Source organism: Pavona decussata, unplaced genomic scaffold, assembly GCF_977016875.1.
Source record: "Pavona decussata unplaced genomic scaffold, jaPavDecu1.1 SCAFFOLD_215, whole genome shotgun sequence".
NCBI lineage: Eukaryota > Metazoa > Cnidaria > Anthozoa > Scleractinia > Agariciidae > Pavona > Pavona decussata.
In genome coordinates this window covers 662,480-677,500 of record NW_028145620.1, presented here as the reverse complement: position 1 = coordinate 677,500, position 15,021 = coordinate 662,480, and the positions used below count along the sequence as shown (strand labels likewise).

The following is a 15,021-nucleotide window of genomic DNA, read 5'->3' as shown; positions in this document are numbered from 1 at the left end:
AAAACGTGACGATTTGAAACCGCGTTCGTGTAAACGCTGCCTCAGGATTGAATTGGCTTGGAACACCAACGTTTTCACCTTGAATTTACTTGAGAGCGGGACGAATATTTCTCAGATGCTTGTCGCTGCTTCATACGTGTTACCCGATTTTGTTGTTTTCTAGTCCTTTTTCTTCCTTCAGCTTGAAATTTCGAAGACACATCCACACCAAATCAATGATTTTCGCTAAAAAATAAAATTAAATCAACAGTATCAACTAAAAAGGTGTGAGTAGATCAGCAAATAAGCGAACAGAACTTTAAACTTTTCCTAGAAAGCGGGAGTCAATTTGTATTTGTACAGCAACGGTGTAACTTAGCAACCAGAAAGGTAAATGGACCCTCAAAATATGTATTGAAAATGAACGATTTATTCACTAAAACGCAACGAAAACTTAGGCAATACATTTCATGATTCTCGACCAGAACGTCGAGCAACGTTTTCGTAACATAAACTCGGACCCAGTGTCCACTCATTGGAACTTAGTCTCCACTCATACACACGCAATGCGCCTTACACAAAATGAAACGCGGAATATAAATTTTCAGTTCGGAACATCCTCCCGCCCGATGCAGGGAGTGCATCACATGTAACTTGTCAACAAAGTTCAATAAAGTTCAACTAAAATGTTCAACAATGTCTCATCAAGTTCAATTAAGTTCAGCAGCTATATCAGCATCACAGGCTTCAAACAGGTGTAGCCGCTGCACTGGACGGCGAGTAACACTTCCGGATGAGGTCCGCAGGGTGACGGACCGGACAAGTCCATCGCGGCCTGTGTGGGTGTCTTCCACTCGTGCACGTGACCATTGACCCCGAGCTACACGATCCTCACTCACAAGGACCAAGTCACCTTTACGGATTTCACGACCAATCTTATACCATTTCTTGAGGGGTGTCAGGGATTTCAGATACTCTGCATGCCAACGCTTCCAAAATCCATTTACGAGCCTCTGGTGATACTGAAATCGTTTGGTGAGGGCTCTTGATGTCTGTTCTGAAACATGAGTGTCTTTAGTCGGACACACTTGAAGGTTTCTGCCAATCAGAATCTGTGCAGGGGTAATCACACTGTAGTCATCAGGGTCTGCACCCAGGTAAGTAAGAGGACGACTGTTCAGTTGTGCTTCAATTTCAGCCAAAATAGTAGTTAACTGCTCGGCATCTAACATTGCTTTGGCAAATAGTTTCTTCAATGGCGTCTTAACACTCTTTACAAGTCGCTCATAAAACCCACCCCACCATGGGGCCTTCTCCGCTATGAACTTCCACTGAATCTTCTTTTCGGACAAAGCACTCTGGGTTTGGTCTGATTCCAATACTCTCCAACATTGCTGTAGCTCCTTGTTAGCAGCCTTGAAAGTTTTTGCATTATCTGACCAAATAATGCTGCACATTCCTCTTCTTGCAATCATGCGTCTCAAAGCAAGGAGAAATCGCTCAGTCGTCATATTACACACCAACTCTAAGTGTACCGCACGGGTAACTGCACATGTAAATAAACAGATATAGACTTTATCACCACTGTCTTTCAAATACAAAGGACCAGCAAAGTCTAGTCCCACATTAGTGAACGGGGGCGCAGGCTTAATTCTGTCTTCAGGAAGTGGTGCCATCCGCTGACCAAAGGGCTTTGTTAGGTAATGGCGACATATTAGACAGTTCCTCAGTGTCTGACGGACAGTCGATCGTCCTTTGATCAACCAAAATTTCTGTCGCAAAACTGACAAAGTGTGTTCAACTCCAGCATGAAGCTCACGGCGGTGAACATCATCAATCAACAACTTAACAACAGGATTGTTGGAAGGCAAGATAATAGGATGCTTCTCCTCTTCTGGTAACAGTGACTTGTGAATTCTTCCTCCAACACGAAGAAAACCACTAGTAGGACACATAAACGGGTTCAAATTGGCCAGGTTGCTGTCCTTCACTGTACCATGCCGTTTACTTGACGTAATTTCTTCAGCAAAACTTGCTTCTTGTACATGAAAAATCAACCATTTTTCTGCATTTTGCATCTCTAAACCAGTTAAAGGGCTGTCAATCCTTTCCTCCTCTTTCACCCTTGAGTTTCTAACGAATTTTCTGATCCAAGCAACAGTTCTTAGCAAGCGACCGTACTTACTGAATCTTGTGAAGTCAATGAATGGCTCTTTGGGTTGCACAACACAACTGACACTAGCTTTACTCTTCCTCTCTGGGTCAACATTTTCCCTGGAAGGCTTTGACCTCAAATCCTCGGGCCAATCTTTTTCGGACTCTTGCAACCAAGAGGGTCCTTTCCACCACAAATGACTCTCTCTTAACTGACTTGCAGACAAACCTCGGGTAGGTAGATCCGCTGGATTCTGCGGTCCTGGACAGTACCTCCAAACACTGGGATCTAACAATGACTGAATTTCAATAACACGATTGGCAACAAATGGTTTCCACTGTGAGGCGGCTCCTCTGATCCAGTGTAAAGTTGAAGAATTGTCTGTCCAACAAACAATGCGGTTTATGGGACAATCGATTGCACCTTTGACATAGGTACAAAGTCTAGCAGTAATTACAGCAGCCATCAACTCTAAGCGCGGAAGTGTAATCTTCCTTACAGGAGCCACTCGGGTCTTGGACATTACAAGACTGGTAGATGCCTTTCCATCTTCACTAACAACTCTCAGATAAACTGCAGAGGCATAAGCAACTTCCGACGCATCACCAAATGCGTGTAACTCAACTTTAGGATTCTGACTTAATGACAAATCAGTGTAACATCTTGGAATGTGAACGTGTTCAAGTTCTGAAAGTTCTTGAACCCACTGATTCCATTTCAATGAGACTTCCATGGGAATTTCCTCATCCCATCCAACACCTTGGGTCCACAAACTTTGAAGAATCAATTTTGACCTCACTGAAAACGGTGCGATTAGACCAATCGGATCAAAAATCTTTGCTGCTAAAGACGCCACTTTTCTTTTTGTGTACACTGTCTCTGATCTGGACTTAACAATGTCCGCATCAATTGCAAAGACAAGGCTGTCAGTTATCGTATTCCACTTTAAACCTAATGCTTTTGTCATTGGATGTGCTTCTGCTAAATCACTCTCCAGGTTGACGAGACTAACTGCTGCTCTGTCCCTCTCAGGTAAAGAATCCATAAGCTCAGACGAATTGCTTGACCATTTTGTCAAATTAAAGGCAGCTTTCTGCATAAGCTCAGTTGCACTTTGCTGCAATTTCAGTGTTTCCTGCACATTGTCTCTCCCTGAAGCAAAGTCATCAACATAAGTGTTCCTTAAAATTTCACTTGATGCAACAGGGAATGTTCCTTTACACCTTTTCACATGCTCTTGAATAGTACCAATGGCAAGAAAAGGACTGGAAACAACTCCAAATGTGACCCTTGTCATTCTGTAAATCTTAGGCGTGGCCTTAGGGTCCAAATCTCTCCATAGATACCGGTGTGAATCCATGTCTTCCTCTTTTAACCGGATCTGTAAGAACATCTTCTCTATGTCACCCATGATAGCTACATGATTCTTTCGAAAACGCAGAATAATTCCAACTAAATCTGGCTGCAATGCTGGGCCTGGCTCTAAGCAGCTGTTCAGAGAGACACCATTGCTATCTTTAGCTGATGCATCAAACACCACTCTTGTCTTGGTTGTCTGCTTGTCTTCTCTAATGACCGCATGATGGGGGAGATAAAACACAGGACGCCCATCTGTCGGTGTAACTTCATCACAAGGTACTTCTTCAGCAACACCATTCTCAACATACTTGTTAATCGCTTCTCGGTATGACGTAGCTTTCATTGGCTCTTGGAGCAGCTTCTTTTCTAGATTGTACAACCTACTTTCCGCTTGCCGGTAATTATCTTTCAATGCAACACGATCTTTCTTCCACGGTAAGGATACTTCATAGCGACCATCATTGTACGTTAGAGTCTCTTTAAACTTCTTCAAGACCATATCTTCAACATGAGTAGTAGAAACTGAACTTTCAGCAGGTCTAACACCAATGGACTCCAAATCCCAGAACTTTTGAAGTGTTTCATTCAATTGTTCCTCAACACCAATTTGAACATTCATAGACACAGTGCATTCTCGGTCATGACCACCTGTTGGTCCACAGAAGACCCAACCCAAAGTTGTGCGAACTGCAACTGGTTCACTGGAACGTCCTCTTACAATGTCTCTTGTCACGAAGGAATAATAGAAATCCAAACCAATAAGCACATCAATCTCCTGTTCATCTCTAGGGAACTCTTCAGGAAATACTATGTTCCGAAGATGAGACCATCTTGCTGGATGAATATCCACAGCTTCAGCTGGCCGGCATATTACTGGTGTAGTAAGCGCTTCAATACACTGAGGCTGTCCAGATTTATCAACAGGTGCCACAGTAAATGTAATTCTCTTCCGCAAAGTGTTCTTGGTAGCCTCTCCTCCAAATCCAGAGACAACAATTTTGACACTCTTCCCGTTAAGACCAAGCTCATCAATTACACTCTGCCGAACAAACGATGTTTGAGAACCAGGATCAAAGAAACATCTCACAACTTTTGAACACCCATTCACTCCACACAAAATAGCTGGTACAGTCTGCAGAATCACCTTTCCACCCGAGCCCACTGCAACAGAATTTGCCACAACTGAAGATGACACAGGAGGACCTGATGAAGGGGATGGTAATTCAGGGACCGATTCCACCTTAACTTCTTCCAAGTGAGGTCGAGCTGAATCTTGATGCAGGAGACTGTGATGTCTACCTTGGCAGTGCTTGCATGGAGGCTTCTGGCACACTTCAGCTCTATGACCAGATTCAAGGCATCGGAAACACAGACCCTTAGACGTTGCCTTTCTGAACCTTTCTTTTACAGGCAATGACAGAAAACTGACACATGACTTCAAACCATGGTTTTTGGAGCAAATGACACACTTGCCCTCTTGCGTTGTCGCACATAATGCAGAGGTGGATGACCTTTGCGAGCGGTTAAACTTGAAACGATTTTCACGATTTCCAGGATTTTCCTTTGCTGGAGCTTTCGAATCAAGAGAAGGAGGTTGGGAAGACTCTTTAGCTCTAATCAGTTGTTCCAAGAAAGTGAACAGTGTTTTCACTTCTACACAGTCCTGCTTAGCTATTTCCTCACTGAGCTCCAGTTCCCATTTTTCCACAACTTCTTTAGGTAGCTTGTCCACGATAAGGGGCACCAGAACAGGAGCCAAAGTTTCAGATTTAAACTTTTCACCCATGGACTCGACAGAACGAACGTGACCTATCACTTCATCGTAAAATTTACGCATGGAGGCTGCATCATCACAGCTCAAACGTGGCAAATGGATCAAGGATCTTACATGTGCATCGAGGATTAACCTTGTATGCCCAAATCTTTCCTTCAGGATTTCCAAAACTGGCTGGTAATTCGCTTGTACCACTGCAAAACCTTTCACCGCTTCAGCAGCCGAACCCTTTAGCGATCTCATCAAATACTCTAATTTTTGGACATCTGCCAACGACGCATTGTCGACTACCGAAACTTTTATCGACTGATAATAGGGTTGCCAACTCAAAACATTGCCATCAAAGGTTGGTAGATTGATCTTGGGTAGCTTAACTTGTACTTGAGAAGACGACTGAGATACATGTGGGTTGCTTCCCGCCAATTTCAGTTCTGGCAAATGTTTACTTGAAAGATAACTCGTCATTTTCGCCATGCTTTCAATCACACGCCCTTCATACTCATTGTGACTCTCACACTCGGCATCAATGTCAGCATCTTCCAACATCGTGCACATTGTGCCTTGCACTTCTTGCAAATCGCTCCATTTGCTTGCCATGTTATCTTTCAACACTTGAATTCGTGCATGATTATCTTGTTGTGACAGGGCTTCGTCGACTGACTTCACCGTGTCTGTTAAAGATTTTCTCAGAAACCTTCTCTTTTTCTTGACAGCTTCTAAATCTTTCGACATTTTCAAACACCGTTTAAAATTCCACTGCAAATCCACTGAAGTTCCACTCGATCAAGGTGCTGCAACACACGTGTTTTGGCGCCAATCGCCAAGATGCGAAAACCCACTTTTTCGCGGCAAGAAACAGAAGTCCAACACTCCTTTTCGCTTGACCGATCGTCGATACTGTTCATCCGACTCAAAGGACCATGAAAATGAACGATTTATTCACTAAAACGCAACGAAAACTTAGGCAATACATTTCATGATTCTCGACCAGAACGTCGAGCAACGTTTTCGTAACATAAACTCGGACCCAGTGTCCACTCATTGGAACTTAGTCTCCACTCATACACACGCAATGCGCCTTACACAAAATGAAACGCGGAATATAAATTTTCAGTTCGGAACATGTATAAAGTGACAAATTGTTGACTTTAAAGGCCTTGAAAAGAGAGAGTCTGTTCGACAGGTGAAGCAGTTACAAACGCGAGTCGCTTCCTGTTTGGCAGCTCCGCACGGCTTTTTAGCGGAGGAAAACAAGTCATACGTATGCACACCATTGTTTACTGGTGGTGGAATTTTGTAACCGAAACGCGTTACCCGTTGTATGTAATAACGCTTTCCAAACTATTTTCAGTTTTTCCAGAATCAAAAATTCCGCGAGAATATATATTATAGCCCTTTTTCTTCGGAATTATTCTGCACAAAACTATAATTTTGTCGTAAAATATCGTAATGTTCATTTCGTGTCTTAAAAAGTAACGTTATCTCACGTTTTTGGTGTAATTTCAAGACTAAAAGTATATCTTAGTTTTTCCTATTTTTGAGGAACGCAATTTTTTAACTTATTCTTGTTAGTTCTAGTTCTTAAAACTGGCGGACAGACAAAAATTGTAATTTTTGTGCATGGCAAGTTTCTCGATTTCAGCGGATAGCTAAATTTGTGCCCCAGGAATTAAGATTCTAACTGACCCTTGCTTTCAGATATGATGGATCTGTATTCACTCAGAAACCAAGGGTCCGAAATTCGGACCCTTGGTTTTCAGTCCGCTTAAATCATGCAAAACTGATGTAATACTACATCCACTCAGAAACCAAGGGTCCGAAATTCGGACCCTTTGTTTTCGGTCCGCTTAAATCATGCAAAACTGATGTAATACTACATTCACTCAGAAACCAAGGGTCCGAAATTCGGACCCTTGGTCTTCGGTCCTCTTAAATCATGCAAAACTGATGCAATACTGCATTCACTCAGAAACCGAGGGTCCGAAATTCGGACCCTTGGTTTTCAGTCCGCTTAAATCATGCAAAACTGATGTAATACTACATCCACTCAGAAACCAAGGGTCCGAAAGTTGGACCCTTTGTTTTCGGTGCGCTTAAATCATGCAAAACTGATGTAATACTACATTCACTCAGAAACCAAGGGTCCGAAATGGTTTTCGGTCCTCTTAAATCATGCAAAACTGATGCAATACTGCATTCACTCAGAAACCAAGGGTCCGAAATTCGGACCCTTGGTTTTCAGTCCGCTTAAATCATGCAAAACTGATGCAATACTACATTCACTCAGAAACCACTTTTCAATCCGCTAAAAACTTGCAAAATACAATGCTAACTTTATACAGAAACCAAGCTTCCATATTTTCGGACTTAGCTATAATCGTGAAAAAAAAAACCGCAGTGCCGTGTAATAAACATGTTTGTCGCAGAACGCTCATTGAGCTAAGGGTTCAGCAGAGTTCGCGTCTGATCAACAACAAAATAGTAATAATGTTAGTCTAAAAATATGTTCTCTGCCCCCAGACGGCTTTCTGTCCCTGGCCTTGCACATCTTCTTTAAATGAACATCTTCCAGATGAAAGTAGTCGTTGCATTGGCGTCTATAGTTCATTACATGGCGCAAACAATTATACTTGATACTAGGAGATAGATGAACTGAGCCACATCACGTCGCCGGTAATGAGGTCAGCCAGCGGTGAATACGAATTCTTCTCTGAACGAACAGGTGCGGTAAGCCTGAAAACGAAATATCAAAACAACAATTCATTTATGAAAAATGGTAAATCAGCTAAACCTGCTAAACCGCTAAATCTTCTGTGCGATGAAAAACAGCGTGACCCTGTTTAGTGAAGTGGCCGTTTTATGGCTTGCAGATGACAACGCATTTACAATTGCTTCTTGAAAATTTATGTTTGGCCATGCAAAGGCCACGAACGATATAAACGGTATGTATGTCTCCTTCATACAAACTAAATTCGTGACGAGGGGTCATCGAAAGGCCGGTATGTCTCGCCTTAGAAAGGATGGCATAGAAATATTACAAACATCTCAGAAACAGGAAATCAAAAACCTAATACGCGCCCGATTTGAAAATGAATAACGGCTTCAGTTAAGACTCAGTATAAAAAGCTTGAAACACAGACGCACTAAAATTGACCTGAGAGATTTCCCTTATCGCCAGTTTGAGTTCATAAAGTTCCATTTACAAGTGCTAGACTTACAATGTGAGAAGGAAACTTTATAATTACCTTGAGTACGAAGGCCAGCGTACAAATTAACAGCACTTTGCCATGAGCCATGACAAATGCCGTTCCGTTCGTTGTCTCTCGTCTCATCGAGGCCATACGTTTAGCTCATCAGCTTTTCCATCAAACAACATGACATTTTCCTGCATTTTTTCGAATGGAGTCAACACCAAAACGGAGCCGAATAAACCACTGAAACCAGCTCAGCTTGCCAACGACGAAAAGATAATTTTGAACCACGCAATCCCAACCTGTCAACAGTCCGGTGAACGTCATGGCACGTGATCTATGTAAAGTCACGTAGTTTGCACACAAACTCTTCAAATTGTCTCAAAAAAGATATTTGGGCCCACCAGTTATTTCACTTTACTAGGTCTAGTGCTTTTTGCCAGTAAGACACGGCTATGGCCCTTTTATTTCAAAACTAAGGGGGAAAACAAAATGTCACAGAACCTTGTGTGACTCAACTACTGATACAAAGAACTCCCTGTTAACGTTACATTGTGGTCATTTTGGCGGTCAGATCGTTGCTATTACAAAGGCCATTCATTTACTTTTGTAGCGTGGTCGTTACGTTTTGACCCGCATTCTCATCAACTCAAGTAATACAATTTGGAGTTTCCAATAGCATGGTATTCAACGAAAAAGTGAAAGCGAAAGACAGAGATTATTTGAATTTAGACGGCCAGATTTGGGAAGGAGCATGGCCAGTGCATGGAGCCGTCATGTACGTGCTGGGATGGACAATAGCATCACCGATAGACTAGTGATAGCAGCGTTCAAGATTCAAGTCCGTTACGGACGGGAGAAATGGCTATGTTTCTTCTGGTATGTATAACTTCAAGTTGAAAGGAGTATTCAGTTGTGTTTGCTATACTTTAAACAGCTTCAAATAGATTCAAAATACTTGGATGTATTTATACCGGAGCCTAGACTCGGCCTAGTTTTGTATCGCTGGACATTTAGCAGTTTTGTGCCTGTTATTCCTTCGTCCATGTTACATTTAACTTTGGAATAAAGCTTTTAATACGTTCTTTCTCTTTTTCTTTCTTTACGGAATGGAGGGAAATACATTCCAGTGCACTAACATGTAGAGAAGGTGGTTAAATAAGACACCCGCTGTTGTCATCCGTCAAAGACGCACAAGTCTGAATGGAAGAAAATGTTTCAACTGATGTAGATAGTTTAGAGCAGCTGTTTAGAGGTCGGAGAAAATAAGTTGACATTCTCAGTAAAAATGACATGTCTCCTTTGTTCAGAATTTACCTTTATATATTAAGACACTGTACATTTATCTTATAGTAGAATGGGCCATCACCAAACAGTGTCCCCTATAAATGTCATCCATAATTCTCCTTCGATGAGATCACTACTAAGATTAAATAGTGTGACAAGTAACCTTGCAATTTTGTTGACGGATAGCACTGACCTCACTTTTTATCGTAAGCACAAGTCATTTAAGAGAGATTTGAGGTTTCGCTTAAGGCAATTGTCCTATCTTCGGAGTTGCAGCGTTTTGTTTTTAATGTTTACAATAGATTTTTTAAGCATTTATTGAACCAAGGGTCCGAATTTCGGACCCCTAGACTTAAAGTGAATTGTTTTTAGAAACGCATTTTCTGCGGATTTAGTTGAACCAAGGGTCCGAATTTCGGAACCCTGGAATTAGAGTGAATTATTTTTAAAAACGCATTTTCTGCGGATTTATATGAACCAAGGGTCCGAATTTCGGACCCCTGGAATTAAAGTGAATCATTTTTAAAAACGCATTTTCTGCGGATTTAGTTGAACCAAGGGTCCGAATTGCGGATTTATATGAACCAAGGGTCCGAATTTCGGACCCCTAGACTTAAAGTGAAATATTTTTAAAAACGCATTTTCTGCGGATTTAGTTGAACCAAAAGTCCGAATTTCGGACCGCTTGATTTAGACAAATAAGACTTAAGATTACTTAAATGGCTAATTTATGAGGACAATAAAAATGACTCACGCAACCTTAATCCGTACACAGATCGATTCACGTGGAGAAACAAATCCTTCAAAATTCAATGCCGCTTGGACTTCTTTCTTATTTCGAAAGACCTCATTAATGATGTGCAGTCTTGTAGTATTTTAAATGCGCCCGAGTCAGACCATTCTGCTATTACACTCCATCTTAGATCTCAAGAGCTTAAGCAACACAAAGGTCCTGGGTTCTGGAAATTCAACAGTTCCTTGCTTGAAGATGAAGTATACATCAATAAATTACGCGAAAACATAATCCTCTTCAAAAACAAGTACTTTGACATCGATGATTTGGGATTAAAATGGGACCTAATTAAAATGGAGATCCGCGGTTTCACAATCAAATACTCTAAACTCAAAGCCAAAAAGAGAAAAAACGAAGAACGCTTGCTGCAAAATAAAGTAAACGAGCTGTTGCAAAAATCTGAAACAAATCCTAACAATAAACAACTTCTTAACGAGCTCTATGCTACTAAATTACGCCTACAAATAATTATGCGACAAAAAAACAAAAGGAGCAATCATTAGAAGTAAAGCTCGGTGGCAAGAAAAAGGTGAACGCAATACTCGATACTTTCTCAATCTAGAAAAACGAAATCACTTAAGGAAAACAGTTACAAAACTAAAGGTAGGCGACGATAAATATACTACCGACCAGTTTGAAATATTAGAGGAAGAAAAAACGTTTTATAAATCTCTTTACAAGTCACAAAACACAAACGAGCATGATCTCTCTGAATCCACCTTTTTTGCATCCAGAAACATAGCTCCTCTGAAAAAAGAAGAACAAAAACTTTGCGAAGGGCTTGTTTCAGTAAACGAATGTTTAAATGCACTGAAAGAGTTTAAAAATGCCAAATCTCCTGGTACCGATGGCTTCTCTGCGGAGTTTTATAAATTTTTCTGGCCCGAACTGGGCACTGAGATGGTTTCCAGTTTTAACCATGCCTTCCGATCAGGAACCCTCTCTATCAGCCAAAGACGAGGGATTATTTCGTTAATTCCTAAGAAGAACAAAGATAAAACTCTGCTTGATAACTTAAGGCCTATCTCACTGCTCAATGTAGACTATAAAATCTTGACAAAAACTCTTGCGAAAAGGTTGGAGAAAGTGCTGCCCACAATCATAAACCCTGACCAAACTGGTTACGTCAAAGACCGCTTTATTGGTGAAAATGTTAGATTAATAAATGACATAATGTTTTTTACTGAGCATTCTAAAAAGCCCGGTATTGCAATTTTTCTGGATTTTCGAAAAGCTTTCGACACAATAGAATGGAACTACCTGTCTGCCACCTTACAAGCGTTGAATTTTGGGCCTGACATGTTAAATTGGTTTCAAGTACTTTACCACCAAGTGTCCAGTTGCGTCCTACATAACGGACATGCATCCGACTTCTTTCTTCTCGAACGAGGTGTTAGACAAGGGTGCCCTTTGTCGGGTCTCCTTTTCGTTATTGGAATCGAGCTGTTCGCCAGGGCCGTTAAAAATGATACAGATATCAAAGGCATCAATGTAGACCAAAAAGAAATAAAAATTACACAATATGCAGACGACACCACAGTACTGGTGAGTGATTGCGACTCAATTCTAAGACTACTGAAACTTTTAGACGAATTCAAACAAGTCAGCGGATTGCAAATTAACACAGAAAAAACCGAAGCCATGTGGTTGGGTGCCTGGAAAAACCGCACAGAAAAACCTTTCGGATTTAAATGGCCACATGAGCCTGTTCTCGCCCTTGGAGTTTAATACTCCTATGATCTTGAACGCGCGAATGTACTTAACTTTGAGGAGAAGATAACCACATTGGAAAAAACCCTGAACAACTGGAAACAAAGAAAGCTCACCTTAATGGGCAAAATAAATATTGTTAAAACATTAGGCTTATCGAAACTAATTTACAGTGCTTCCTTATTGTCTATACCGAAAGGTCTTATAGAAAAAATCGACAAAATTATTTTTAACTTCATCTGGGATAACAAACCAGCTAAAATTAAAAGAAAAACTATTATTGCTGAGAAAAAATGCGGTGGTTTAAGGATGGTCGATTTTGAAATGATGGAACGATCACTAAAAATAGCCTGGGTTAAAAGAATTATAGAAAATTGTGACGCTTCATGGAAAATAGTCCCAGAATACGCTCTAAACCAGTATGGCGGTCTTACGTTTTTCATCAAGTGCCAATACGATATCAAACTATTCGATTTACAAAACCTCCCCGAATTCTACCGTACTATCTTGAGTTACTGGCAAAGCTTTAAACTTGTAACAAACCATGAAGTATCAGCGGAGAAGCAAATAATCTGGAATAATCGTGACATCCTAGTAGATGGAAAACCAATTTTCTACAACTCCTGGGTCAATAAAGGAATTATTTGTATCAAAGATTTACTAGCTGAAGACTTAAATTTTCTATCACTAACTGAGCTCAAAGCAAAACTTAACCTTGAAGTTCCCTTCACTACATTTTACGGTATACTGCAAGCCATCCCAAAGATATGGAAAGTAAAACTCCGCAACACAGTCTCTTCAAAGGTACAATCTCTCTCACTTCCGTCTACTAAAATTGCATATTCGATTTTACTTAGCAAATCCTATTTGATTCCAACCGGTGAGAGTAAAATTTTAAATTACGGCTTCACCAAAGAAAAAACATCCAAAACGTCTATATGCTCCCCTTCCGAATCTTGCATGAACCAAAGCTTATAATCTTTCAGTTCAAAATTATTCATAACATCCTACCTACGCAGTCCAGTTTGTTTCGTGCTGGTATAAAGGACAGTGACAGTTGCCCGCTATGCAGCTACGAAAGTCAATCATTGTTGCACATGCTGTTTACCTGTAACATTTCCTACACGTTTTGGAACCTCTTTACGCGATGGTGGCACAAAACATACCAAGAACACATAAAACTCTCTAAAAGTGTGATTCTGTATGGTTGGCACCAAAAATCAAACAACTGGTCAGCGCTCAATTACGCCCTCGTTATTGCCAAGTACCACATTTTTAGCACTAGTGTTTGCAATGGCATTTTAAACTTTGAAAGCTTTCTTTTACGCCTGAAAAACAAAGTCTCTGTTATGCGAACATTAGTAGTAGCAAATAATAAATTTGAACAATTTGTTAAATCCTGGGCCCCTATGTAATTTGTATACACGTGTTCCTCTGTTCGTGAAGAATGCTGTGTAAAGACTTGTAAATAATTTTGGTTTCAAACTTCACGTGCAGTGTGTATTTATATGTAAATGTGTGTATGTGTTAGTATCTGAAAGTCTGCATGTAACCAGGGTAAGCTTTAAACGTTATCTTGTAACTTACCTTGTATATATTTATCTCGTAAGTTAGCATGCTTTATTTTGTATTTGTAAGTAATGTTTTCAATATAAAAAAAAATAATAAAAAAAATAAAAAATAAAAAATAAAAAAAATCACTCCGCTAAAAAGAAGTTTTCTTGATGTGTTAACTTTTTACTCCGTCAGAATCGACAAAAAGGTAATCTTAAAAATTCCTCTCCGCACAAATAGCATAAAAATGACGCTTTCTTTGGAAATTTGAAATTTTGGAAAAACTGAAAATAGTTTGGAAAGCGTTTAATTAGTTCGAATCCCGTTCAAGCCCGAATTTTTCTTCATTTTTTTTTTTTTTTTGGTAACTCGCCTTCAGAATTTGCGTAAATAACTGCGTCTTTCTTTTATTTATGCAATTTATTAATAGAAGCAAAACGATTTAAAGTAGAATCCAGCCAATAAACATTTCATCTAAAAAATAAGTATTGCTCTGTTTATATTAGGATCGAAATTTGTCAATTTTAGTATAGTATCACCATTGCCCGCGGAAAAATTAGTTGAAGTCAGCTAAATGTTAGGCTTTTATTAGCCCAAGAAATATAAAAGATGTACTAATGTTCGTCAACGAGACTGTGCACTTGCTAAAAAAAAATTTAACTAATTCTAAGGTTATCTATTGTCCAGGAATTCAGAAGATCGTGTTCTTAAAAAGAATATATAATTAAATAAATAAGAAAAACAATAAAATAAAAAAATGCGTACGCTTGTATGTCCAAGTCTGATTCATTATTTAGACTGCAGACTTCAATCTGCTGACTTCTGTCCTTTACTTTTCTCACAACTCAAAAACAAATACATATTTCCCCAGACATCAAACATGTAAACTGATGGAAACTGGAATAGAAAAACAAAACAACAATAAGCTCAAGTGAATAAAACATTTTCACGTAGAAAAACTTTACCGTTTTAATTTATATTCATAGAAGCCATCTGATATAAACGTTCCACCGTCATACTCATTTAAATGTCACCGTTATTACCAAATAAGCTACCACCATCCTCGTTGTTTACCGCCAACTCACATTTGCGAGCACATCTCTCATAGCCTATTGTTCGTTTATCAGGTTTCGTCTCATCACCGTGAGTAAAGAATTTTTGAGAAGCTTTCCTTCTACGGTAAGTAAGCTGATCAATAAGTTGAAAAAGTACTGTCTTT

General features: G+C 39.9%; 1 protein-coding gene, 1 long non-coding RNA gene and 1 pseudogene across 2 annotated transcripts; 1 reads left to right on the top strand and 2 right to left on the bottom strand.

Moving 5' to 3' along the window:
- Positions 1-689: 689 nt before the first annotated feature.
- LOC146459872 (uncharacterized) lies at positions 690-5,999 on the bottom strand. Its single transcript, XM_085088764.1, has one exon. It carries the CDS (start codon positions 5,997-5,999, stop codon positions 690-692), a length of 5,310 nt encoding a protein of 1,769 aa, XP_084944890.1.
- Positions 6,000-7,545: 1,546 nt separating this feature from the next.
- LOC146459871 (uncharacterized) lies at positions 7,546-8,759 on the bottom strand. The gene is made up of 2 exons (XR_014857778.1): positions 8,513-8,759; positions 7,546-8,000 (listed from the first exon to the last, which is right to left on the bottom strand). It is a non-coding gene; the product is annotated as an uncharacterized LOC146459871 (long non-coding RNA).
- A 2,779-nt stretch (positions 8,760-11,538) lies between these two features.
- Positions 11,539-13,907, top strand: LOC146459870 (uncharacterized; annotated as a pseudogene).
- Positions 13,908-15,021: the final 1,114 nt, after the last annotated feature.

Bases quoted from the DNA above. Each gene is read 5' to 3' on its own strand.
- LOC146459872 (XM_085088764.1), bottom strand. From the start codon at position 5,999: ATGTCGAAAGATTTAGAAGCTGTCAAGAAAAAGAGAAGGTTTCTGAGA.